General features: G+C 61.7%; 1 protein-coding gene across 5 annotated transcripts in view; it reads right to left on the minus strand.

Annotated features, from left to right (window-relative positions):
• NFATC1 (nuclear factor of activated T cells 1) overlaps positions 1 to 25,369 on the minus strand; it is a 110,560-nt gene extending 85,191 nt beyond the window's left edge. Inside the window, exons 1-2 of one of the 5 annotated variants that reach the window (XM_045886520.3) lie at positions 24,847 to 25,369; positions 9,179 to 10,271 (exon numbers count right to left, since the gene is read on the minus strand). In XM_045886520.3, coding sequence (XP_045742476.2) covers positions 9,179 to 10,271; positions 24,847 to 24,973 — 1,220 coding nt within the window. In that variant the 5' untranslated portion in view covers positions 24,974 to 25,369. Of the gene's footprint in view, positions 1 to 9,178; positions 10,272 to 20,468; positions 20,812 to 24,846 lie in introns of those variants that run through there. The other 4 variants (XM_045886521.3, XM_045886522.3, XM_064578193.1 and 1 more) reach the window with 4 other exon arrangements.
• Between the last annotated feature and the right edge of the window lie 1,216 nt (positions 25,370 to 26,585).

Raw genomic sequence — 26,585 nt, forward strand, 5'->3', positions numbered from 1 at the left:
GTGGGCCCCCCCTCCCACCCCGCTGAGCCACGCTGACTGCTTGCTGTGTGCTCCCCAGCTCGACGGCATCACCCCCCACCCGGGGGTAGGGAAGTTCCAGCGCCAGCTGCACCGCAACCCCCCCGCCGGGAGTCCTGGGCCCTGCGGGACGGAGACGGGCCCGGCTCCCGCTCTGCCCCGCACCAGGGACCCAGCCGGCACTGCCCCGTGCGCTGGGGCTCCTCGTGTGACAGCCAGGGAAGCGGGTCACAGTCTGCCCGGGGCCTCTCTGTGCGTGGGCGCGGCCTCCTGTGGGGAAGAAGGGGCCCCGCGCTCGCAGTCTGAATCACCCTGCTCTCAGAGCCGCCACCACCGCCCGTTTCCCACGAGAAAAGCCTTTCAACTTCTACTGAACCTGTGTTCCCTCCTCGTAGGAAAAGCGTGAAAGCATTTTTTAAATGCTTAGTTCACGGCATCTCGACACCTACATGCTGTGATCCAAAGTCAGAGAACAGCCTGAGTTCTGCCCCCGTCAGCCCGGCCACGGTCGCGGCCCCCGGGGCGGCCATGCCACGGCCCCCGCGAGGCCCTTCCCCCCTGCCGCTGCCGGCCACCTGTTCCGCGCCCAGAGGCCTGCGGGCTCCGCCACACACGCGCGCCGTACAAAACACCCCTCGCTTCACAGCAGCGCCGACCCCTAACAGGCGCTCGGTGACCACCCCGTGGACAAAGCCGGACGTCACGTGGGGTCTGGGATTCCCTCCAGCATTTCTGTGCGGGGGACCCAGCATGCCCGGGGGCCCGACCGCTGGGAGAAATGCTGAGGCGTGGGCGACCGTCTACACTGGAGCCCAAAACCAACGTGATCTTGATTACAACTGTTGTGGACACCGCCCAGGGCTCGCGAATCGCCTCCAGACCTCACCTCAGCCCCACAGAGCAGCGGCCACCCAGACAGCGCTCCAGGGGACCCCTGGCTAACGGGGCCAGGGCAGGACTCGGATTTAAACCATCTCAGCAGTGACCACTGACGCCGAGGGGGACACCAGACGTCTGCCTCCTGAGGGAGGCGCACTCGCCATTTTGCCGAGACCTGAGGCCAGAATTCTGGCAAACACCCAGATTCAGAACCAATTTGAGAAAACAAAGCGAATCAAAACAGGGAATACCCAGGACAGAAGAGCATGCCAAGCGACACCACGGGGGGACCGCGGAAATCCAGCCCCGGGGCGGGGGGCGGACTGATGGCTGACTGCCACGATTCTCAAAACGAGCCCCCAGTTTGGAAGACATGCACTGCACGTGTAGGTACGATGACGTGCTGTCTGGGCTGCACCGCGGGACAGCCCCGGGGGACGGCGGCGGACAAGTGCCCGCGAGTCAGGGGACCCCATCATGAGTGTTGCCTACAGTTTTGAGTAGTAGGAAACGGAGCGCGGCTCTCACGGGCGAGACGGGGCGCGTTCCCATGGCCGCTGCGGTCGTCAGGGCCGGGGAAGCCGTGGCTCACTCTTCCCTTCCTTTACCTGCAGTTTAAACGTCTACAGCAGAGAATGTTACTTGGAGAACTGAAAACACAGCCAGCTTTCCAAGGTTCAGCTTTCTCTTGCTCCTCGCTGGCCCGGGGAGGCGCCCACTCTGGGAAGCACTTGAGCGGCGGCGTCTGAGGGCCCTTCTGCGATCCCCCGGGAGGCCACGTCCACGGCGTCTGAAACCAGATTTTCCACACAAGCCGCAGCTGGGTCCAGGAGGAAGCTTCCCTGCTGTGGCTGGGGCCCAGAGGTGAGGCGAGTCTTTGGCTTCTGTGGTTTGGGGTAGAACCCCCTCACTTCTGAAGTTTCCAGGCCTTGGAGTCCACACAGACGTATCACTCAGAGGAAAGCTGTAAAGGCTTTTATGAGTCCTGTTTTCCTAAAGTAGCTGAGGCTGTAAACTCTGAACTTGGCAGGACTCAGACCCGCCCAAAGGAAGGACAATCAAAACCCAAGAAGAGCGGTATCATCGAAGGAACACCACACATTTTCTCAGGGTCGGTGGCCAAAGGCCTCCCCACCACCCGTTGCTTGTTTTGGTTTCCCTCTCATTTTGAAAAGGGGTTATCGCGGGGCTCTCAGGCCCTTAGGCAGGGGCTCTGGGCACAGAGGCTGCGGGGCAGGGGTGCGCCCGGACCACACAGGAGCGCGGCCCAGGCCCGCCCACCTCCGACCCCAGCTCTTGGCGGAGAGAGCTCTTCCCACACACGGGAGGTCGACCTTCCTGGAGCCCGGCTCCGAGTCCCATCCGGAGCGGGACGAATCCTTGGCCGAAGATCCACCAGCGGTTCCCAGGGTCCCGCAGGGCCCGCCGTCCGTGGGGGCCTCTCCCGCCTTCCCACAGAATGCCCCCGAGGGAGGAGCCGGCCTTCCCTTCAGTGAAGAGTCTGCAGGAACAGGAGCGGGGAGCAGACCTCGTGTAGGACCTCACTCCCAGGAGCCCTGGAGACTCTGGGGCTCTCGGGGCTGTCACCTCCCTCACCACCTCCTCTGCTCTGCTGCCGAAGGTGACACTGAGCTGGACCTGGGGACGGGGGCCACGGTAGGGAGGACGGCGGCCAGGGGGAGGCAGGAAAGGCACAAGGAGGCCAGGGAGGCCATGCTCTGCAGGCTGCGGAGTGAGCAGCGGGGAGAGGCCTGGCAGCCATCTGCCCCCCTCCCCGGCCCTCCCCTGTGCCCGGTGACCTGTCCTGTGACCCCAGGACCCCTCCAGGAGGCCTGTCCGCAGAGACACCGCCTCTTTGGCCCTGACCTGCCCCCCGTGCCCCGCGTGCGGGCTCAGCAGCGGGGCCCCCGCCCATCCCCCCCGCCCCCTCTTCCCAGAGGCCCGGCCAGGCCTGTGTCTGTCTAGTCAGGAGCGCAACTCAAACTCAGCCACAAACTGGGAACTCATGGAGGAGGAACAGCAAGGCTTCCACGCAGGGATTGTTTTAACTGACGATTCGGTAATCCCCTCACCGTTCTTTGCTTTCAGGGGCCCCACCTCCCGGGCGTGGGGACCTCCAAGGAGGCAGCGGCCTCCTTCCAGCTCCGGGACCCCCGTGGCATCCTTGCTTTGCACCCCTACTTGCAAAGACACTCCTCCGAGCCTCCCCGCGCCCCAGACCCGCGTCCCGACCGCACGTGCTGCTCTGCACTCAGACGGGCAGGGGTGGGCTTCCCGTCCGCGCCTCGGGGCCGCATTTGTGCGGAGCCCACCACCAGCCCGCTGCCCTCCAGAGAAGCACAGACCTCTCCTCACCACACAGACAGATCTAATAACGCCAGATGTTCCCTACAATTCAACAGGGCGGGGCGGCTCAGTGAGACAGAGAGAAGGAGCTTTTGTCCAGAAATCTAAACTCTGATGGAAAACCACCGAGAGGGGGCCGCTCACGCTGGTGGGGGCTCCATCCTCACCCAAGAGAAGATAACTCTGGTTCCTAGCTCGTTCCCGCCTCGGTGCGCTCCACCCCTTCGGGAACTGTGTAGACACGGCAGAGCACCGCGGACACAGGGCGTGACGGAGCGGGATGGCGGGCACAGGGCCTGTGGGAGACAGGGCAAAGACAGGAGAAGCCGCTCCTCACACCCCGGGCTGGCGGGGTCCAGAGACTCCCTGATACCCGGGTCCTCGCAGTGCTGAGGCAAACACATCCCGACATGTAGGGCTCGGTGCACACACCCTCTCTGGGCTGTGTCCTCGCGCGGAACTGCACCTGCCCTGCAGCCCACCTCTCAGCGGCAAGCACGGACCATCCGTAGCAGAAGGCAGATCTGACGCAAGTTGCTTTCTTTTTTTAAGATTTTGTAAATTTATTTGACAGAGAGAGACACAGCGAGAGAGGGAACACAAGCAGGGGGAGTGGGAGAGGGAGAAGCAGGCTTCCCGCCGAGCAGGGAGCCCGATGCGGGGCTCGATCCCAGGACCCTGGGATCATGACCCGAGCCAAAGGCAGACGCTTAACGACTGAGCCACCCAGGCGCCCCGCAAGTTGCTTTCTTTATTGAAAACCAGCCTAATCCTGCGAGTCAAACCCCAGCTCCCAGAAGACCGTTCAGAACAATTTATAAAAAAGCAAACCCCATCATGATTTGTAAACACACTCAGTGCAAGAGCCCAAGCAACATGGGCAAGTAAGTGCCCCTGCTTTGCATGGAAGGTCTAGTCTGGAACGAGGACAGCCGGTCTCCTGACTCGGTGTTACTCTCTGGGGCCGACGCCCGACCACGCACACTTGGCTCTGGGGCACGACCCCCTAACACACACTTTCCTCAGAGGAAAATGTCTGAGCAGAAATCATTTCTGATTTGTCTGTGGTCACGGACACCTGGTGTCACTGGATGCTTCCTCCCCGCCAGGGCTCCTCACAGTTTGGGAGATCTCAGTACTAGGGACACGAAAAGGCCCCTGGGGACACGTGACGCCCGAGCACAGCCCAGCCCCTGTGCACACAGGATGGACGCAAGCAGGACGAGGCCAGGCACGGGTCAGACTCAGAGCGGTAACTCCTGCAATCAGATTAGTCTATGAAATGAGCCACGTTTCAGATCTCAGTGGTTTGACTTTAAAACCTGAGCGTAGAGCCGTAAAGATTCAGATTATTTATCTTCTCCAGGAACACACGAGTACTTGAGTTCCTTTCTCCTTTTCTTGGCTAATAATAGACACTCACAACATCACATCAAAAGGAGAAATTAGGGCCACATCCTGCACACACATCCTGGGAAAAGCACCGGAGAGGTCGAGCAGAAACCTCCCCAGCCTCCACCCACCCGCCGGCCGGCATTGACTGACGGAGCTGCAATCGTCAGGCTCACCTTTCAAGCTACAAGTCAGGACTTCCTACAAAGCACCTTCTCTAAGTATCAGCTGTGAACTCCGTGAAACCAGAAAGAAGCTGCACAAGATGTGAAGATGTCTAAGTCTCTGAAAAGCTGCTCAAAGCTCAGACCTCTCATACCATGTCCTTGTGTGGCAAGCAGTACACACACGGCCCTCCCCAGCCCCCACCCCACCCCTGCACACGCGGCCCTCCCCAGCCCCCCGCCTCCTGCACACACAGCCCTCCCCAGCCCCCCCGCCCCTGCACACGCGGCCCTCCCCAGCCCCCACCCCACCCCTGCACACGCGGCCCTCCCCAGCCCCCACCCCACCCCTGCACACGCGGCCCTCCCCAGCCCCCCGCCTCCTGCACACACAGCCCTCCCCAGCCCCCCCGCCCCTGCACACGCGGCCCTCCCCAGCCCCCACCCCACCCCTGCACACGCGGCCCTCCCCAGCCCCCACCCCACCCCTGCACACGCGGCCCTCCCCAGCCCCCCGCCTCCTGCACACACAGCCCTCCCCAGCCCCCCCGCCCCTGCACACGCGGCCCTCCCCAGCCCCCACCCCACCCCTGCACACGCGGCCCTCCCCAGCCCCCACCCCACCTCCTGCACACGCGGCCCTCCCCAGCCCCCCCCGCCCCTGCACACGCGGCCCTCTCCAGCCCCCCCGCCCCTGCACACGCGGCCCTCCCCAGCCCCCCGCCTCCTGCACACGCAGCCCTCCCCAGCCCCCCCCGCCCCTGCACACACGGCCCTCCCCAGCCCCCCCGCCCCTGCACATGCGGCCCTCCCCAGCCCCCCGCCTCCTGCACACACAGCCCTCCCCAGCCCCCCCGCCCCTGCACATGCGGCCCTCCCCAGCCCCCCGCCCCTGCACACGCAGCCCTCCCCAGCCCCCACCCCACCCCTGCACACGCGGCCCTCCCCAGCCCCCCGCCTCCTGCACACGCAGCCCTCCCCAGCCCCCCCCGCCCCTGCACACACGGCCCTCCCCAGCCCCCACCCCACCTCCTGCACACGCGGTCCTCCCCGGCCCCCCCACCTCTGCACACGCAGCCCTCCCCGGCCCCCCCCGCCCCTGCACACACGGCCCTCCCCAGCCCCCACCCCACCTCCTGCACACGCGGTCCTCCCCGGCCCCCCCACCCCTGCACACGCGGCCCTCCCCAGCCCCCCCCGGCCCCTGCACACACGGCCCTCCCCAGCCCCCACCCCACCTCCAGCACACGCGGTCCTCCCCGGCCCCCCCACCTCTGCACACGCAGCCCTCCCCGGCCCCCCCCCGCCCCTGCAAACGCAGCCTCCCCCACGCCCCCCCCCCCCCCGCCCCGCACACGCATCAGCTGCCTGGTCAAGCCTGACCTGGAAGTGGGTTGTTACCACGGACATCATCAGCACAGAAACGCTCTCCTTTCTGAAGGGACTTAAAATAGAAAGCTCACGATTCTGGGTTTTGGGGGTGCTCTACCATGTCACTGCGATTTCTGGGCATTTCTCAAGCTTCAAAAAGTATCATTCTATTAAACTCTAAAAGAAATTTAAACCATAAAACTATAAAGTTTTATCAAATACTGTGGTTAGTTTCGCGAACAACATAATTTCTCCAACTGCAGTAAGAATTAGGTATCATTTTTGACTGCTGTGGGCCTATCAGAATGCTCTGCACAGAGGGGCCACCATAAATGCCGTATGGATAAGAAAGACCCCACGGGGAAAAGATCCCAGAGCATCCAAAGTCCCCGGGAAAGGCTACTGCTGCTCGTTTTTCATTAAAAAGCTCCTTTCCCTGGGAGGACGGAATTAAAAGCTCAGGCAGTGACAGGAAAGGCAGATGGGTGACAAACCCTCCATCCAGATTCTGGAGATTGTTCAACACGCGGCCCTGGGGTTGCACAGCGGAGACCCTGCTGACGTCCTCGGTGCGGGCAGGAGTGGGGCAGGAAGTCTGGTGGGACCACCCCTGCCTGCGGGTACAACGCCCTGACCTCTCGTTTGACCCTGGCCCCAGCTGACCCGGGGCACCAGCTGACAGGGCCTCGCGGAACAGAACAAGGGACCAGGAAACACATTGCAATGTGGAACCAAAACAGGGGGAAAGGTTAGCTTCCCACCTCCTGAGGGAAGCTGGGAGCCTCTGCGGGTTTTGTTTGCTCGCCGAGCTCACAGGAATGTTAGGCGCCCGCTGCCCCCACCCCGCCCCCACCGGGGAGCTCTGTGACGGGGGCAGATCCCCGGGACCACACGATGACCGCTAAAACTCTGAACACAGACAAAGACAGTGGCGTGCGTCCCGATTACACAGTCAGACTCATCTGGTCTGCGCCCACGGCAAACCGCCAGGAACAGCCGAGTCCCCGCAGACGCCCCGTGGCCGAGTAAGCCTCCAAAGAGGAGGCGATGGGCCCTTGTTAAAGGTAGCCTGCCGTCCTCATGCAGAAGTGAAGCTGGGTGTTCTGGGCTGAACTGCGTCCCCCAAAATTCAGGGGTTGGAGTCCTCACCCCAGGACCTCAGAATGTGACCGAGTCTGGACGCGGGGTCACGTTACAGCGAGGTCACCAGGTGGGCCCTGGTCCAGCGGCTGGCGTCCTTGTACATAGGGGACATCTGGACACAGACAGAAGCCCAGAAGAAACGCAGCCGTCTGGGCCTCAGAAGGAGCCAACCCCCTGGCGCCCAAAGCTCGGACCACGGCAAACAGTATCTGCTATGTGGCACTGTGACCGCAGCCCGAGCACAGACCGACACACAGGGCTGACCGACGAAGCCACCCTTCCACACGCGGTCTGACCGCAGGGGTCCAGTGAGGGCCCGTTCTGAGTGACAGTGGCCTTCACGGTCCCTGAAAACGCAGGTGGTCGTTACCTGTAATGTGGGAACCCGTTTGTTGAGACAGTTAGCTTCGAAATAGTCTTATTTTTACTTAAAATTATAAGGAGACTACAGTGAGCATAAACTATTCTTTTAAATTTTTTTAAATGCCTTCAAACAGGTTAAATTCCCACGTTCATGAATTAAAGCCAGGTGCTGAGATACGTTTTTTTGGTGAGGCCTCTGAATATACCAGGCTCTTGAGCTTTAGAGAACGAAAGCGTAAGTTGGGATAGAAATGTGGACACCTCCTAACGCAAGTCAAGAGAAATCAGGGTTAATCCTTGCTTTCGCGCTTTCTCTTCACTGACTCCTAGTCTACGCCTCAGGCGAAGGTGGCCCTGACCGTGGTCTGACTGCTTTAGAAACTGTCAGTCTCCCACTGGGTTTCTGCCACAGACTTTCAGAAGGTTTAGCTGCGTTTGCCCGGAACCTACAACTCAATGACCCCCTTACAGCTGTGCCCGCCTCACAGGCCCTCGCTGTGGAAGGAGGCTCTGAGCAGAGCCGAGCAAATTCTGCATCGAGTCACCCTGCCGACTGGCTTCCCTCACCGCGGGGCGCACACTGCCAGAACCCGTGGGTCCCTCTCCCCAGGGCTGCTTCTAGAAGGCCCTCCAACGACAAAGGCACAGGAAAAACAAAAGGCCGAGCCCAGGGTACCCGGCACCGCCCTCAGAAGCATGTGTGCTTCCCGGGCGGGGGGGTGCACCCCGTGAGGGGAGGATGTTTTCATGCCTGATAAAAGTCCTGGAGCAGAAAGCGCTCTGCCAGGGGTCATTAGTGGCCCACCTGTTGGGAAAGCTGTTTAGTTAAAAATAAAAACAGTGGGCTGAGTAAGTGGACCCAGTGGAGTGGCCCCAGCCTGCACACCGCTAGAAAGAAAAATCAACAACCCGAGCCGCGGCGCTGGGAGCACGCTTGAGCTCTCCGTCGCCAGACTGCCGGGGGGCGGGCGCCCGTCTCCTGGGACCGGGCCGCCGTGCTGTTCTCCAAACGCGGGCAGGGCCGCCTGCGGGAGCGACTGCGGGGAGCGGGCTTTGCCGCTCTGGGGAATCGCTGAGCCGAGGCCCCATCTGCACCCAGCAGTGGCAGCAATTAGGCGGGAGAAAGGAAACGGGGGAGCGGTGGAGGCAGACACACAACAGGAGAGGGGGCATTTGGTTTTATTAAAAAAGACCCCCAAAATGAGTGCACGTGGGTGCAAGCCCTTGTTAGGGGCTGGCCTGTCCCCACCAGAATTCACGTGCTGGCGTCCTACCCCCGCACCTCGGAACACGGCGGGTCAGGGCACGGGACCTCGAGGAGGGTTATTCAGGGAGGACGAGGTCTTCAGAGCGTCCTCGTAGAAGGGGGGTTTGGACGGGACACACGCGGGGAGGCGCCGCACGCGCTAAGGCAGAGTGGAGGTGCGTCTGAAGCCAGAGGCGGCCAGCCCGAGCGGGAGAGGCCTCAGGAGCAAGGGGCCCCGGGGCACGCGCTCGCTCACCTGCCGTGGGCTGCCGGGGACCGGGGCCTGGCCCACTGGTACGGATGCTGCGGGACCGACAGGTACTGGTCGCAGAAGGCCCCCTTCCGGATGTGCTGGAAGGACAGGAACTCCTCGGGCAGGAACTCGGACGGGGGCGGCGTGGCCCCCAGGGCCTCGCCCGCCGGCTCCACCTTGAGCGCCACGGAGGGACAGTGGTCCGGGGCGGTCTTGCGCGCCTTCACGGGGACGCCGTCCAGCTCCAGGCTGCTGTCGGTGCTGAGGGCGTTGATGGCGGCCACGATGGCGGAGCTGGTGTACTGAGTGCTGTTGCCCAGCCAGGTGTCGTCGGTGACGCTGACCCGCGGCGAGCCGCGCGGGGACGGCGTGGGCGAGGCGTGCGGGGAGCCGGCCAGCTGCCGGCCGTTGAGGCCGTACTTCCTCTTGTTGCAGGGGGACGGGGGCCGGGACGTGCGGGCCCCCAGCCAGCTCTCCTCCGTGACGCTTGCGCGGGGCGAGGTGCAGGGCGAGTGTCTGGGGGAGCCGAGCAGGCCGCAGGCCCCCAGGCCACGGGGGAAGCCGTCCTCGGGGTCCGTGGCCTTGGGGGACACACAGGGCGACTGCCACGGGGACGTCTGCGGGGACGCGTAGGGGTACGAGAAGCCGGACTCGAAGGACGAGGCCTCGGAGTTGCAGCTACGGGACGACAGGCTGCTGGCCGGGCTCAGACAGGAGGGGTCGCGGTAGGCCTCCAGGCCGGGCAGACCCAGCGTGGCCGTGCACGGGGGTCGCTGGGAGCCGGGAGGGACGTCTTCTACCTCCGTGTCGTGGAAAAACTGGTTGCTGCCGTGGTGCAGTCCCAGGTACGAGGTGATCTCGATGCGAGGACTCTCCAGGGCGGGGGCCCCGTTGGGCCGGACGTGGCCGGAGGAGAGGAAGCAGCTCGAGGGCCTGCTGTCCACTGCCCCCCCATAGCCCGGGGGCTGACTTGCTGCAGCGGCCGGCATGCCTGGCGCTGAGGTCTGCAGGTCGTGGCATGGAGCTGGCAGCGAGGGGCGAGCCGAGCCGGGAGGCAGAGCAGAGCTGATGCTAGAGGTCGCGTAACTATAGTGCTCTAGAAAGGGGACAGAGAAGAAGATGGCGTGAGGGGCCAGTCATCAGAAAATACACCCACAGCTTGGTGAGCCCTTCGGCACCGCACACGCCCAGGCCTGGACCCCAGGACACAGCCGCTGAAACGCCGCTCGGCTCGTACTGCTCCCAAGGGCCCCCCCCGGCCCACAAGGCCCGTACCCATCCTCCCTTCCCTGCTCTCCAGCACAAGGGCACCGACTGCCCCTCCGACCACCCTCAGGCTTCCATTGGCTTCCCTCTGCCCCAAGTGTCCTGCCATTAGAGAACCACCCCCCTCCTTCCTTCCCTCTTCTCTTCACTCAAAGACTGCCTTCCCCAGCCACCTTCCCAGATTTCAGTCCCCAACCCAACCCATGTGTCATCCTCCCCAGCTTATCTCTTCCTCAACACTTAGCATCATCTTGTCCATCTTCTCTTTTACCAGAAGAAAATAAGTTCTGTGAGGGCAGGAACCTTTGCCTGCCTTAGTTGACTTTGCTTCATGGCTGTCTTCAGAGCCTAAGACTGTGCCCTGGCACATAAAAGGTCCCCAATTTGTTAAACAGATGGATGGATGGGTGGGTGGGTGGGTGGAAGGATGGATGGATGGGTGGGTGGAGGGATGGATGGATGGGTGGATGGAGGGATGGATGGATGGGTGGATGGAGGGATGGATGGACAGATGGATGGGTGGATGGGTGGAGGGATGGGTGGAGGGATGGGTGGATAAATGGGTGGATGGGTGCATGGAGGGATGCATGGGTGGATGGGTGGAAGAATACATGGGTGGGTGGGTGGGTGGGTGGGTGGATGGAGGGATGGGTGGATGGATGGGTGGGTGGGTGGAGGGATGGAAATGTGGATGGGATGGATGGGTGGAGGGATGGATGGGTGGATGGGATGGATGGGTGGATGGGATGGGTGGGTGGATGGATGAATGGGTGGGTTTTACCTATAGGAACCTGGACAATTACAGAGATTTAATAAGCTAATCACTGTCAAGGTGCCCTAATCAGTAGCTACAAAGAAAACACCTCAAGGATCAGATAGGAACAGATTCTGGGGTCTCTCTCATGTAAATTCTGATGGCAGTTCATGGCCTAGGAATCCCTGTTTCAAAAAAAAGCAGAGAACATTGATGCACAGCTAGATTTAAGAATCATTATATGTTAATTATAACCTCAATAAGCTATATTTTAAAAATCATTACCAGCATAATTAGTAATTTTTAACAAAAAAAACACATTTCTGGATTTCCTATTTGCAAAGACATTTTACAACATCTTGGTACCTCATTACCGTGCACCTAGAGAAGAGTGTTCCAAGTCTCTAAATAATGGAAGCGCACATGGAAACCCGACACCCAGCACACTGCCCTGAAGGTACGTGGTTCCGTGACAGGGCTCCCTTCCGCGGTGCCACGACCAGAGACCCACACGGACCAGCCGCGGGAAATCAAGGGTCTCAGGGCACTGGCTCAAACCCCACCGCGTTTACGGACAGAAACGGGTCTCGCGCCCCAAACAGACCGGCGTCCACGTCTGCTGTCGCTTACTTCCAGAAGGAGCCATTCAGCCGCTCCTTCTGGCAATCAGGTTCTCACAGTCCCTGCTATCAAGAAGTTCTTGCTTCTGCTGCTCGGAAAGCCCCCAGGAAAACCTGTTTGCCCGTGTTCCTCCAGGCCCCTCACAGGTGGCCTGGGGGGAGCACACAGGCCCGCCCCCTTTCCAAGAGAGCATCAGAGTTCCAGATGCTCAGCGTCTGTGCCAAAATGCCCTGGGGGAGAGAGTCCTGCCAAAGAGGGAGCAGACCAGAAGCTTCGAGGGACAGGAAGTGGTCCCCTCAGGACGGCTGGGCCTGGATAAGCCCTCGAGCTCATGCACCCAGCGACCCAGCTGCCTATCTCCAGTGGTGGTCCCCCATCTGCTCCCACGGAGCGTGGAGCAAGCAGGAACCCCGACAAGGGGGCGCGAGGAAAGCAGCAGGCCCTCGTGGGAGGCGGGGCGCCGGGCCTCCCACCACCTGCCCCCATGCCGCCAGCCCTGGGACCATGTCCCACGCTCACCGGCGCTTGCGGTACTCCAGTCACACCCTCACATGCTTACGGACAGCCTGAACACATACACCGCCGTCGAAAGTTTAAAATTACAGTCTTGGGCGCCTGGGTGGCTCAGTCGGTTAAGCGACCGCCTTCGGCTCGGGTCATGGTCCTGGAGTCCCGGGATCGAGTCCCGCATCGGGTTCCCTGCTGAGCAGGGAGTCTGCTTCTCCCTCTGACCCTCCCCCCTCTCATGCTCTATCTCATTCTCTCTCTCAAATAAATAAATAAAATCTTAAAAAAATAAAAATAAAAATAAAATTACAGGCTTTGTAAAAATCAAACAAGGAGTTAAAAACCCAGGAGAGGCACTTCACAGAGAAGGTCAAGGTTCCTCAGGAACAGGTGGCCTGGGGGCCACGGGGCCACCTGCGCACATCTGCTTTCAACACTTCCCCACCCGCGCACCTGACGGACCACCACACAGGCGCCTGATGGGGCGTCGTCCAGAGGGACCTGGGCAGCGGGGGCACAGGGGGGGCAGGCCCCGCAGAAGGCAGGCCGACCCTCGGGAGGGTCTGCCCCACACACGGGACCCGTCAGGAGCTGCAGGGGCATGAACGCTAATCACCATTCCCTCATTGAAAGGCGTCGGAGAGATTCGCCTCCACCAAGAGTTCCTCATTTCCAGCCTTGAGCACGTTAGTGCACGACCGTACATAAACGTAGTTCCACTCATACACACGTCTCCACGCACGTCCTCCCCGCACAAGCACACATGTATGTACAGGTACAGTGCACACCCCTACAGACGTGACCGATCCGACCGGCACAGGGAGCGACGGGCTGAGTGTGAGGGGCACATCCTGTCATCACGGGGCCAATACCGAGGATATTAATGAAGTGAGTGAGTTTGTTTTACACACTCAGAAGCCAGAATTTAGGACGTTGACTTCAACAGATAACTTTATCACGTCGATGTGTAATTAGAGCTGAGTTAAAGAGATGTTCGCCTCCCTCCATCCCTGGCATCTGGCTCACGACTGGCCACCAACTCCCGCCTTCTGGGCCGCCATGTGCGCTAAGGCATCTCGAACCCCCGTTTTCCCAACAGCGGCTGGTGCAGGCTGCACACCCCTTTCTGGCCGACATCCCAGCCCAGCCCCTCCTGCTCCGTGTCTGCCCCCAGCACCCCCGGGGGCCACCTCCGCCAGGGCGGCTGTCACCCTGTGCTGGCCACACACACTTTCCTGGGCCCACAGAGAGAGAACCACGGTGCCGCTCTGCTGTGGGCTCAGCTCCCCTTTGGCTTTCGGGGTGGACGACACACCCCGGGGGCCCCCAAAGAGCCCACAGGCACGAGGGGCTCTGCCTTGTCTGCGGGGGCGTCCAAGCAGCAGCTGTGAGGCGTGCGGCCTGTCTCCTCCCCGAGCAGCTCTGACCTTGAGGCGCCATCGTCCTAAGGACAGGGGCAACCTCGCCAGACCCTCCCAGACAGACGAGGCGCCCCAGGCCCTGGCCCACCCCCGCCAGCGTGAACACGTGTCCTGTGGGCCCTGCATTGTAGCCCCTGTACCTGTGGGAGGACGAGGACCTAGCATCCGGGGAAGAACGTGTTTGCCTGTTAAAGAGAAACCACCAAGTACGGCGGACAAAGCACGAGGCGTGAGGCTGGTGGGGACCATGAGATGCCGTGTGGAGCACAGACGTGTGTCATGAAGCCACGCCCGCAAGGAGTCCGTGATGCCCCTGCGATGGGCCCCCAGGCCTCCCCAGCTCCCAGGACTCTCCCAGGCTGTCCGACCTCCAGGGAGGTTTAATGGACCGATCCCTGCATTTCCCGCCCCAGTTAGAAGAGTATTGTGTGTGTCTACAATTTAAGAGATGGGGCGCCTGGCTGGCTCAGTTGGAAGAGCGTGCAACTCTTGATCTCGGGGTTGTGAGTTTGAGCCCCATATTGGGCGTAAAGACTAGTTAAAAAGTTAAAAATCAACTTAGAAGAGAAAGAGAGAGCTGAGCCCATGGCTGCACTAACATTGGTTGGCAGGAAGGTAATCCCAAGATTTAAAAAACAAATCCTAGCAATCGGTGGAGCAGGTCTGGGGGCCTCCCCAGCAGCTGCCCCCGGGACTCAGCCCCTGCTCCTGGGTGGCCCGAGTCCGAGGCTCCAACTGCACAGTGTGGCACAGACCCTGGGGGGCACTGGGGGTTCTGGGTGAAAAGGCAGAGTGAGGCGGGTCTGACCAGTGGTGCATGAACACAGTCTTCTCAAGGGTCTGGAGGACACAGGGTGCAGGACAGAAAGGGCCCCCCGACTCCCAGAACTTCCTAAGAGGGGCCTTTACGTAAACCAGTCTGTCAATAATCATAATTCGATGAGAAAAGAAAAAAGCATAAAGCTTTTATTTAAAAAAAAACCTCACTTTTCCTTAATTAAACAAATTACAAAATGAAAGCCTTAAATGCTTGAACTTCATTACGAACACTCAACCAAAGAGTTGGAGGCTGCTGGATAATAAAGGTCTCTCTTCTAGAACAAACACACACACAAGAGGGAGGTCCCAGCTCGCCCCGCTGGGCCCTGGGTGCTGTCTCCCCGCCGGGAGGCATCTTGCCCTGCCCTCCCTCCCCACTCCCACCCGGTTTGCTTTCATTACACACCTAAAACGTATTCAAATCTGAATTATTTCACTACTCAAAGGATTACATTTACATGGAATGAAGATATTTCCAGTAACCTTCTTAACTATCCCGAGATGTTCAGGCTGGTTCACGTCACATCAGGAGCCACTTAAAGTGCTCAGCACCCGTTAGGGTCACTTTCTGCCGCCTGGCTGTTTGCCAAGGATCGTTCATTAAATTACAGCGCAGGTGAATACAAAAGAAACTGCCCCAGTTAACGCAAGTATCATGGAGAACGTATTCAAAACAGTTCACTGCACTAACCAGTAATAAAAGTGCGGCTCATCCTCTGAAGACATGACCTGCCCCCTACCTCCTGGTTCTCACATGTCCACCCTGGAGTCGCAAAGCCCCGGGCAAGGTGCTCTAGGGACTGAGGATGGACACCAGGGTGGGCGGAGGATGCGTGCGGCGCCAAGGCTGGTCCAGCGCCCGGCAAATTCATGCCAGAGTTATCAGAAGGATTTCCTCTTATTCTGAGAAAGAATTTATTTCAGAACCAGACAGTTTTGTCATTTCTGATCAACCACCAGAAAGGTATATCCATGTCCTTTCTACCGAAGCCAACAGCGTCTGCGCCAGGCACCTGCCCTCCGTGGGCCCAGCGCGGCAGGCGGATGCAGCGGCCCGGGCTCCCACAAACTGAGATGCCCGGCCCGGCTTCTCCCCTCTGGCATCTGCTGGGGTTGAACCCCAGGACACGAAGCTGGATGGAGAAGCCGAGCAGCTGGGACGCAAGTTCCTATCTTCCAAGAGGCCCGAGCGGACGTCCCCGCCGGGGGCACCGCGAAGCTACCAGGCAGCGGGATGAGAATTTCCCAGGTAGTGGAAACAAAACAACACAACCCAAAACCAAAACACACTCCTGCCCAGAGCTTGCTGCAGGGCGCTATTTACAGTGAGCAGCTGGGAGGCACTGCGTCAGCGGCCAGGGCCAGGGCGGCCGTGGGGGACACACAGAAACGCACGGAGCCATCGGGGGCTCAACAACCCGCCGGGAGAAAGATCACTCGGGCCAGGAGAACGGCCTCGTCACACCATCACACACTACTGTGAGTTCCAGAAACAAGCACACCTCGCCTTTCGTCGGGTCCTCAGTCCACGCCTTGCGGGGGTGCCCTGACGGCGCCCCCTGCACAGCACAGCTCACGGGGTGCCCTGACGGCGCCCCCCTGCACCCCTCTGCACAGCACAGCTCACGGGATGCCCTGACAACGCCTCCCTGCACAGCAGAGCTCACGGGTGCCCTGACGGCGCCCCCCCTGCACCCCTCTGCACAGCACAGCTCACGGGGTGCCCTGACGGCGCCCCCCTGCACAGCAGAGCTCACGGGTGCCCTGACGGCGCCCCCCCTGCACCCCTCTGCACAGCACAGCTCACGGGGTGCCCTGACGGCGCCCCCCTGCACAGCAGAGCTCACGGGTGCCCTGACGGCGCCCCCCCTGCACCCCTCTGCACAGCACAGCTCACGGGGTGCCCTGACGGCGCCCCCCTGCACAGCAGAGCTCACGGGTGCCCTGACGGCGCCCCCCCTGCACCCCTCTGCACAGCACAGCTCACGGGGTGCCCTGACGGCGCCCCCCTGCACAGCAGAGCTCACGGGTGCCCTGACGGCGCCCCCCCCCTGCACCCCTCTGCACAGCACAGCTCACGGGGTGCCCTGACAATGCCCCCCTGCACAGCAGAGCTCACGGGGTGCCCTGACGGCATCCTCTACACACATCTTGTCACCTCAGGCCTCCACCTTCTCATTCCCTGTTTTTGAAGAACTAAAAAACATCCAAGTTGTTTGTGATCAGCTGCAGTGCTCCTTGATAAAGATACAAAATTAAAATGTCCTACAAATAACCATCCTGGATAGAACATCTCTGGAACTTTGGGACAAACTGTAGGGGTGGACTGCCCACAGGACGCGTGTGGATGCCTGTCCCGCAAGTGGAGGGTGCCCCCCGAGATTCCTGCTTGGGTGCAGGGCCCACCCTCCCCGAGTCCCCGGCACCAGAGACCCCGGTCTCCTCCCATCACCGACACACTGCTGGGCACGGAGTCAGGAATAAAGGTCCCTCCAAAGACGCCCCCTCTCTGCGTGAACTGGACGGGCCGCCCGCGGCGCCCAGCTGCAGACCTGCCTTCTCGGGGCGTGAGGCGGCCTGTCTGCTGGGGACAGTCCAGCTCCGACCCAGAGGCCTGGCCAACTTCCTCCCGAGTTGCCAGGGCAACAGCCCTGGCAGCTTTGGGGCCAAAAATCGCTTAGAACATAGGAGCGCGGTGGGAAGCAGGACCACGCCCGCCTCCCAGCCCACAGCGAGCAGCTATTTCCTGAGACCGAAGGGACGGGCCTCCTTGTCCCCTCCTCTCCGGAGAGGGACGCCCTCCGCCCAGCCAGCCTTCTGCCCACGGGGTTCCGGGACCGTGGCCTCGGGGACACGAGGTGGCCCTGGGAGAGCAAACAGCACTCTCGCCCAGCCCTGGGGCAAATTATTAAAAATTCACTTTTCTTTCTCTCAACTAACGGTTTCTATTTGCTGCTGCCGAGCACTGTGGAAAGGACGGACTCCAGCCCTGAAGCCCCAGGGAAGACGCGACCCCTGGGGGTGCCACAGGCCTGAGGGGGGACGCAGTGACGGGAGTGACCGTGTGCGCAGAGGCTCCCCCCACCCCTCCCCCCGCACTGACTCCTCGCAGCAGAGGACGCCGCTCACAGCCCCGGGGGACCGTGACAGACGCCAGTGAGCACGGCCGCCGCGGTCAGGGCTCCCGTGTCCTTGGACAGAGTGCCTGACCCCGTGTGCGGTATAATCTATAAGGCCGTGTTACCTTGCTTCACGGCCCGACTCAGCGTGAGTCACCCGTTCACTTATTTATACCCAGGCTCATTCCAGAAATAACGTGAAGCCGTTTCTATCATCCATTAAGGGCTGGAGAATTTAATGTAACAACTTAATACAGCAATGTGATAATTAACTTGATATTTAATAATTACAATACAATATTATAATTAATAAAAACAAAAAGAAGAGACTGCACTAATAATCGCCAATACCCGGAAGCAACTGCAGACGCCCTTCGGAAGGTGATGGATTCATACACTGTGGTGCATCCAGACAATGGGATATTGCTCAGCACTAAACAGAAATGAGCTACAAGCCATGGGAAAGACACAGAGGAAACCTGAGTGCGATTCACCAAGGGCAAGAAGCCAGTCTGAAAAGGCTCCGTCCTGTAAGACTCCAACTTAAGACGTTCTGGAAAAGGCAGAACCATTGAGACAGTACAGACCCATGGTGGCCGGGAGCTGGCGGGGGGAGGAGGGATGTGCAGGCCGAGCACGGGGTATTTCCAGGGCGGTGAGTCTCCTCTGTAGGTAGTGTTACGCCGGATACGTGACATCGTGCGTTTGGGAAAGCCCGAATGCACTCCCACCGCCGAGAGTGAGCCCTACTGTCCACTGTGGGCGAAAATGGCGCGTCCACGGAGGTCCTGCGCAGTTAACAGGTGCTGCACTCTGGGCAGGTGTTAAATGACAGGGCAACTGAGGTGCGTCAGGGCAGGGGGTCTAGGGGAGAGCTCTCTACCTTCCTCTGGATTCTGCTGTGACCCTAGAACTGCTCTTAAAAAATAATCTTAATAAAATGAAGGAAGAAAACGTGAATATCTCTCAGAAAAAATATGTTAAAAAATGAGTGTTTTCTAGCAATTTCTAACACACGACGAGGGGAAGAAGCCTTTCTTTTCTCTGCCTGGCCTCCTCTGCCCAGAGCTGTCTCCAAGCTGCCCGAGGCCTCCCTTCTCCCAGAGCCTGGTGAATGCTGGGCCCCAGGTGCCCGGATCCTGGAGGCCTTCCTGAAGGAGGCTTTCACTGGACTGTGCCCCCGCCCCGGGAGCCTGGGGCTAGGGCACCAACTTAGCCAAGATGATTAAAGGCAGCCTTAAGAATGTTACTGGCTCACGGATCAGTTAGGAGTTCGGAGCAGACATTCTGGGAGGCACAAGGAGGCGGTGAGGCCCTCCCCGGCTCTGGGAGCCCCCAGTCACGGAAGCCACAGAGAGCCTGTGTCCTGTGCACGCCAGCCTTCCAGCACGGCAGCAGCCCTGAGGGCGCAGGAACGGTCCCCGAGAGCCACAGGGCCCAGGACCGCAGAGGGAGGCCCGTCCAGACAGGCTCTCACACCATACAGTGGTCTTCACCTCCCGCCTCTCCCTAGACACCTGCTAAGAGCACGGAGCCCGGGGGATGAAAATCCTCTGATGGGACGCTCTGAGGGAGCAGCACGGACTGCCGGACCCGGGGAAGGAAAGCAAGAAGGCCCCAGGGACCATTTCTCCACTTCCATCCCGGTCCAGACAACTGCCTTGGCTCCCGCCGACCCCGGAGGCCTGGAGACCCACAGCCGCCGAAGACGAAGCTGGGGTACGGATAACAAAATTCAGGCAGCCTCTGCCTGGTTGGAACGTTTATTTTTTAAAAATGAACAGGACGTTACAGTTTTTAAAAGAGGGGTGGTGAACGACATGGAAAATATTATACCATCACCACAGAGACGCCGTCGTGTGCGAGCCAAGTGTGCCGTGGGCAGCTTCCTCACTCTCCGCCACGTGGGCAGGACAGAAGGGAGAGGTGGGGGGCCAGCGCTGGGGTCTCCCCCACCCGGACCCACCCCCGCAGACACGGCCGCCGAGCTGGCTGGGATTATTCAGTAGCTCACACCCTTACTCAAGAGCATCCACTCCAGAAGCCTGGAGGTTTCCTTTATTTGTTGTTTAACTGAAACCTTTATTTTTGCAGGGAAGAGAAAATGAAAGAGAAAAAGGCTCCGAGCCCCTGAGGGCTGGTTCCACTTAACGCGGCTTCTGGGAGGGGCCAGGGGCACAAGGGTGCTCAGGGGCAGGTCTGGAGGGGCTCCAAGGCCTCCTGCCCTCTGGCAATGGCCGCTCACCACCTGTCCCTCGACAGTGTCCAAGTCCAGGGCCTTGGACACTCGTGTCCCCTGGTGTCAGCAGCATGCCAGCACCCTGAAGGAGACAGCCCTCCGGCAGGACTGCTCGACAGACCCCACACACGTGTGACCCACAGGCAGGGGACCTGCCTCCTCTGACCCCGACGTCCGCACTGAGCAACACACCAGAGCCTGGCCCTTCCCACTCACCCACAACTGCCCATTACACCCGATCCCTTTTAGTAGGTTCCCCAGGGTCCTGGAGGCAGGGCACCCCCAGGCCAGCCGGCCCTGACTTCATCTGGTTCCTGCACCCCAGGCCCAGACCCCTGCCCCCCCGGGGGCCCTGCACCCACCCCCAGACACCACCCCAGGTCCCCGCACCCCCGATCCCGCACGTCCAAACCGCGCGCCCGCCCCTGCGTCCCTCTACCCCGCCCCATCGCCAGCCCTGCAGCCCCGGCCCTGCAGGCGCCAACACAGCACCCCACGGCCCTGCACCCCTCGCCCTCCCCCCGCCCCCGGCCCCGCGCCGACCCACCTGGGGCAGCCGCGGTGCCTTCGTCGCTCTGGTTAAACTCGAAAAGGAAATCGAAGTCGAACTCCTGGTCCTCCTCCAGCCCTGTCATGTTGGGACGGGCCAGGTCGGGCTGGGGTCCGCGGAGGGGCCGGGGCCCGGGGTCTGGGGTCAAGGCCCCGGCCGGCTTAGGTCGGGGTCTGGGGTTTCGGGGCCGGAGTCCTGGCCTAGTCAGGGGCCGGGCCCCGGGTCAGGGTCGGTCGGGGCCGGGGCGGGGGTCGGGCCGGGGCCGGGCCGGGGCCGGGGCCGGGTCGGGGCCGGGGCCGGGGCCGGGGTCGGGGTCGGGGTCGGGGTCGGGGTCGGGGTCGGGCCCGCCTCGGGGCCCCGGCCGCCGCACCTGTGGTCGCGCCGCCCCGGCTCGGCTACGCCGGGCGCCCGGCCGCGCGTCCCCGGGTAACGTGACTCCCGCCCGCGCCCCTCCCCCGCCCCCGCGCCCCTCCCCGCCCCCCTGCCGTTTCCGGGTTGACACAAACAAGCGGCTCCCCGGCCGCGGGCTTCCGAGTTTTAAATAAACTCTCCGGGCAGCCGGGCAGCCGGGCGCACGCGGCTCGCTCGCGTCCCCCGCCCGCGCCTCCACGTGCACCCCGGCCCGCGCCCCGGCGGCCCGGGCGGGGGGCGGGGGGCGGGCCGAGAGCCCGCGGGTGGGACCCCCGCCCGCGCCCCGCGCGCCCCGCACGCCCCGCAGCGGCGCGAAGGTCGAGACTGGCTCCGGAGAGAGGGCCGGCTGCAGCGAGCCTGCTGGGGCTGCGGACGGGGTTCGGGGCGCGGGGCCTCCTCGGCGCGCGCAGTTAGCGCGCCTCGGCTGCGGCCTGAGTCCACAACGTGCACGTCCGCCCGAGCGCGGACCCGCAACCCCGGGGCAGCCCGCCGGCCCCGTAGGCTGCTCTGCCGCTCGGAGCAAGCGACGCCCCCTTCCCAGCCCCACGGCTAAACACGTCACCCGAAAGTGCCAGGAAAACGGGAGTCCCCGTGGGGCTGGAAATGCTCTCCCTCGCACCGCGGGGCTGCGCCGGTGCTCGCAGCCACCGCGCTTTGAGCTCCGGCAGCGGCCACGCGGCTTCCTTGGAACCCCGTTCACTGTGGCCCCGCAGCCTCTTAGATTCACGTCCGCGCTCGCACGTGTCCACAGGTAGCTGCGGAGCTTGCAGAGGCTGAGTGCGGGGCATGCAAACCCGAGGCTAGGACACGGAGCAGCCTGGCCACAGCAAGCGGTCGGTACAGGCCCGGCCCGGCACCATTCTTGCCTTACGTCCTTTCCCCCAGCTGTTTGCGCTGACTGCCCCCAGTGTCTTGGCACCATGCGCAGCCGACATCTGGAACAGCAGGGGGACGACTTCATGGGACTCGAGAAAAAGGGGGTCCAGGCGTCCATTTCTGCACTCTGCTGCCGATGAGCACGCGCCCTCTTCTCTGCCCTGCAGGCCCTTTGGCCCTGCGGGTGTTGCTCTTTCCGGAAGCAAATAACCTGCAAATCACTTGCCCCCCCCCACCATGCTTCTCTCCCAGGACCCTTTGCAAATGGCTGGTTTTCTCCAGTGATAAACTAGGGTTCACTTTGGCCTGATTTAGTTTCTAATAATAGTCCTCACTTTGAGATGTATGTTGGAGGGTTGTTGTGTTTTAGTTAGCTTTTTTGCTGACCTTCGGGCAAATAGAGTCTGTTCTGTTGAAAAGCAGCACTTCATTTTCTCTTTCCAGTTGTTTTCCCCGAGGCCGCCTCTAATCCCCACCAAAAATTTACATGGAAGTAACAGCCCTTGACATCACTGTAGACTGCAGCTTTTTGTTCAAGGTTGGAGAGCAAGTGGGTTCACACTTCTGCATGCACAGGTGCCCACCCAGTTCCCACCTGGCCACGGGGATGGGGGCTCAGCCCCCGCTCTGCCTAAGGCTGAGCTGCCCCCACCTGGTTTCGGATCCCCAACCAAAGTAGCCAGATGCGCAGGCCAGTTTTCTAACTGCTCCTCTCACCAGCAACCCCCCCCCCCCCCGCCAGCACTGCCGAGCCTTCCAACTGGTACCGGGTTTGGAGCTACTGCCAATTCAGCAGACGCTCCTGTCCCGATGAAGATGTTTAGCTTGGCGCTTCCTCTCGCGGCTGCGGGTGTTCACGGCGCACAGAGCCCCCGCGCTGGGTGTGAGCAGGGCGCTAGCACCGCGGCCTTTTCTAATCTGGATTAGGAAACAAGGCCACGAAGTTAAGTGTCGGGAGAACAGAGCGCGCTTTGTTCTGCTCTGGAGAGCCCTGGGGCATTCTGTGTGGAGCAACCTCGGAATGGGTGGGTGGGTGGCTACCTACAAGGCCTTGCATTTCTCTGCATTCTCCACGCGGAAAAACAAGCACAGGGCCTTCAGAAACAACAGTGCTTAATGAGCTTCAACCCAGATGCTCATTAGACTCGAGGGAAGTGCTGGGGCATCGAGCACATTCTCACATGGGCAGCTGATGCCTTAGTCAGGCCTTGGGGAGAGGACAGATCACGTCCCCCAGCGCCCGGCCAGGCAGGCGCTGACCTGCAGGAGCCGCGCGCCTCTCATCCCCTCAGCCTGGGTCTGGGAAGGACTCCATCACACTTTCTGTTGCCTAATGTTGCAGCTTTTAGAAAACATCCCCACATTCACCGAGTTTACTCAGTGCACCTGGGCGCTACCTCTGCAGAGGCCCTTTCAAATGCACTTTCTTAAGTAGGAAACAGGAAGAATCACCAGCACCCCCTAGATGGTTTTTTTCTTGTAAAAGAAGAGATTATTGCGGGATGGACCACCGACTGTTCAAGTCAAGAAATCTAAACTTTGAAAGACCTGCGTTTTTTAAAGCAGTGTTAAAAAATATGTGGGCAGGGCGCCTGGGTGGCTCAGTTGGTTAAGCGACTGCCTTCGGCTCAGGTCATGAGCCTGGAGTCCCGGGATCGAGTCCCGCATTGGCGGGCTCCCTGCTCAGCAGGGAGCCTGCTTCTGCCCCTGACCCTCTCTCCTCTCATGCTGTCTCTCACTCTCTCTCTCAAATAAATAAATAAAATCTTTAAAATATATATATATGGGCAGACTTTGAAAAAGGTGTCCAAGAAGTTAAGACCAAAACCTCAGCACATTTTTTAGAAATTGTTCTAATAGCAAGAGCTCGTCCCATAAATATTACCTGTTGCTTACATTTAAATATTTCCTAAACTGGGATGAAATGGTAAGAAACATACCTCTTCCTTCACTGATACAAAATATGGAGAAAATAACTGATCTCCTTTTATTGAGGGTACACCTGGGGCTCATCCCGGTTAGGGACAAGGACTTTCTCCAAGCTGCCCGTCTTGGAGGACAGCAGTTCTAGGGCCACTGGGGGCCCTTAGCAGGAAGGTGCCAGAAGCAGCTGCTCCCCAGAAGCCTGTCTGCCCTCGGAAAATAGTCCTCACTACACACTGGCAAGTTTGCCAGGTTTCTTAAAATAATTTAAATAAAATCCTCCCGCACTGATGAGGCATTTGGAAAGATGTCTCCCAGTTTCTGGGGCGCATTTGCTATCCCGATCCCTAACCGGGATGTCGGTGGCCCCTTGCGGAGGCTGTTTTCAGACGCCTGCAGGAGCATCCCCGGGGGGAGCTCCAGGCTGCTCGGCCAGGTGGGTGGGGTGAGGGGACTCTGCGAGGCTCACTGTCGGGAGTGGCTTTGGGACAGACACTTATGCACCTTCGTGACTACCAACGAGCGGCGTGCAACTTGGCGGTCCCTTTTCACGCTGTCCTGAATCACTTCCTACGGCTGGAACTCACGTCTGTGAGGTTGCAAAATGGCTTGAATTAGGGGCTGCGTCCAGACAGCACGTCTGATGCCCTTAGCCCTGCGGGTCGCGCCACCAGCCTGACGGCCCCCGGGACGGGGAGAGACTCCGCCCCCGGCAGGGCTCGGGGAGGGGCGCGGACCCCCCACTTCACGTCGCGTGGCTGGTCTCCGAAGCCACAGGGTGGCCTTGCCCCCCTGGGGACGAAACCGGCCCGGCTTCGTTCCCAAAGAAACCTCACTTCATCGCAAGGCGTCTCTTGCGGTCGTGACGGCCCTAACCTCGCCCGGTCCCCGACCGCCTGCGTTTGAACTGAGTTTCGGCCGCGGATCCGCCGCGAGGCTGCGCTCAGCGCTGGAGAAGAGGAGACACCTATTGGCAAGAAGGCGCTCAAACCAGGGCTGCTCGGGGAACACCAGGGGGACACCGCTTCCCAGTCTGTGCCGCGCGCCCGCCGCCCGCGCCCCTCCCGGCGGCAGACCCTGGCCGCGCCGGGACGCCGCGGGGCGCGGGCGCGGGCGCGGGCGGCGGGCGCGGGGCCCGCGGCGGGGGGCGGCCCGGCCGGCTTACCTTCCTCCGCCGACTTCATGGTGCCGCCGGAGGGCGGCGCGGGCCCCGAAGTTTCTCCGCTCCCGCAGACTGCGGCCGGAGGGCCGAGTGGAAACTTGGAAGGGGCTGGAAATCTGGTACTTGGCATCCACGCGGCGGCGGCGGCGGCGGCGGCGGGGCGCAGGAGGAGCAGGGAGCGCGAGAGGGGAGCGCGAGGCGCGGGCGCTCGGCGCCGCCGCCCCGGCCGGGTCCCCCGGGAGGGCAGCCCCCTGCCCCGGCGGACGCGCGCCCGGAGAGCTGTCACTGGGGGGCTGGCGCGCGCGCGGCGGGCCCGGCCGCGGCCCTGGGGCCCGCGCTTGCTGGCGGCGTGGCGGGGGCTCGGAGGTGTGCTCTCGCGCCCCGGTGCCCGCGCCCGGCCGCCGGATCCGGCGCGCCAACTGCGCCGGCGAGTTCGGAGTCCTCCCGGTCTCGCTCTGACGCAGGGCCGCGCTCTGCCTCCGGCCCTTTTAAAGCTGGAAAACACCTCCCCCGCCTCCCCGCCGGCCCGGCCGCTCCCGCGCCCCCTCCCTGCCGTGACATCACGCCCCCGCCCGAGCCGGCGCAGGGCCCCGCGGACAAGTCGCCGAGCTCCGGCCCTCCCCGCGCCGGGCCGCTTCCCGCCCGGCCCGCTGGGCGCACTGGGGGCGGGCGGCGGCTCCGGCTGCCGACGGGGGCGCGCGGGGGGCGACCGGGGGCGCGCGGGGGGCGGCGGGGGCGCGCGCGGGGGGCGGGGCGCGCGGGGGGCGACTCGGGCGCGGCCGGAGATCGAACCGGCCCGGACGCCGGGGTCCGGCCGTGTCCTAAGGGAGTCGCACTCTGCTTTAATGAGGGGGCGGAAGGAGCAGGAGACCGGGGGGGCCTAGAGAGCCCTGCATGCTGAAGTCATTATGCAAAATCGCAGGCTTCCCCCGCGGTGGAAATTTGGAAAAGCGCTTCCCCTGGCAGGCCCGAGAAAGGAAATTCCCATCCCGCTAAATTGCTAACAGATTGCATGCAGTCCCGGGACGTGGACTTATTGTCACTTTTACTCTGTAAATATCTGAGCGACCCAGATTGCCTGTTGCGTGAGCTCGCGGGTGGGGGTGGGGGTGGGGGGCCGGGAGAACCGAGAGCGCAGCGCCCCGGGCTGCCAGCCGCTAGCCCGGCCGCCCCGGGAGGGCCTGGGGCACTTGCGGGCGCCACTCCGGGGCTTCCCACCGACGGGGGAGGGGTCTGAGGCTGAGAGCTGGTTCCGGGGAAAGGCTCCGCAACGCCGCCGGTTCGCTTCACACTTCCCAAAACCTCCTGCCTCTCCTCGGCGCAGTTCCCGGGCCAAACCGGACCGTATTGTCGTGTTGGCCTTGGACGCAAGGGGTTGAGCGTTAGGGCGGCTAAACTGTCTGGTGTCTGAAAATCATAAATCTGCTGCGCGACACCCTCATGTCGTTTCAAATAACCCCAAAGCAAAGCTGTGTCTGCCGCGGGGACCCAGGAGGCCTGCGGGACGCCTGTGGGTGCCCCAGATGCCCCCGGGGCCTGGGGGAAGGGGGGGGCCGTGCAACATTTGACCCGTCCGCTGAGTTTCGCTGGTTAATCGGTGCCATATTAGTAACAGGACTAGGACGGTGCCCAGCGGAAGCGGTGCCCACGTCACCACCACCGTCTATGGAGTTATCCAGCACGCTGGGGTCAGAACTGAAATCCTTCTTTCCACCCACGTCTTCGGCCAGGCGGCGGGGGCG

Source organism: Mirounga angustirostris, unplaced genomic scaffold (genome assembly GCF_029215605.1).
Source record: "Mirounga angustirostris isolate CCGP_5_RB_7025 unplaced genomic scaffold, mMirAng1.0.hap1 SCAF_14, whole genome shotgun sequence".
NCBI lineage: Eukaryota > Metazoa > Chordata > Mammalia > Carnivora > Phocidae > Mirounga > Mirounga angustirostris.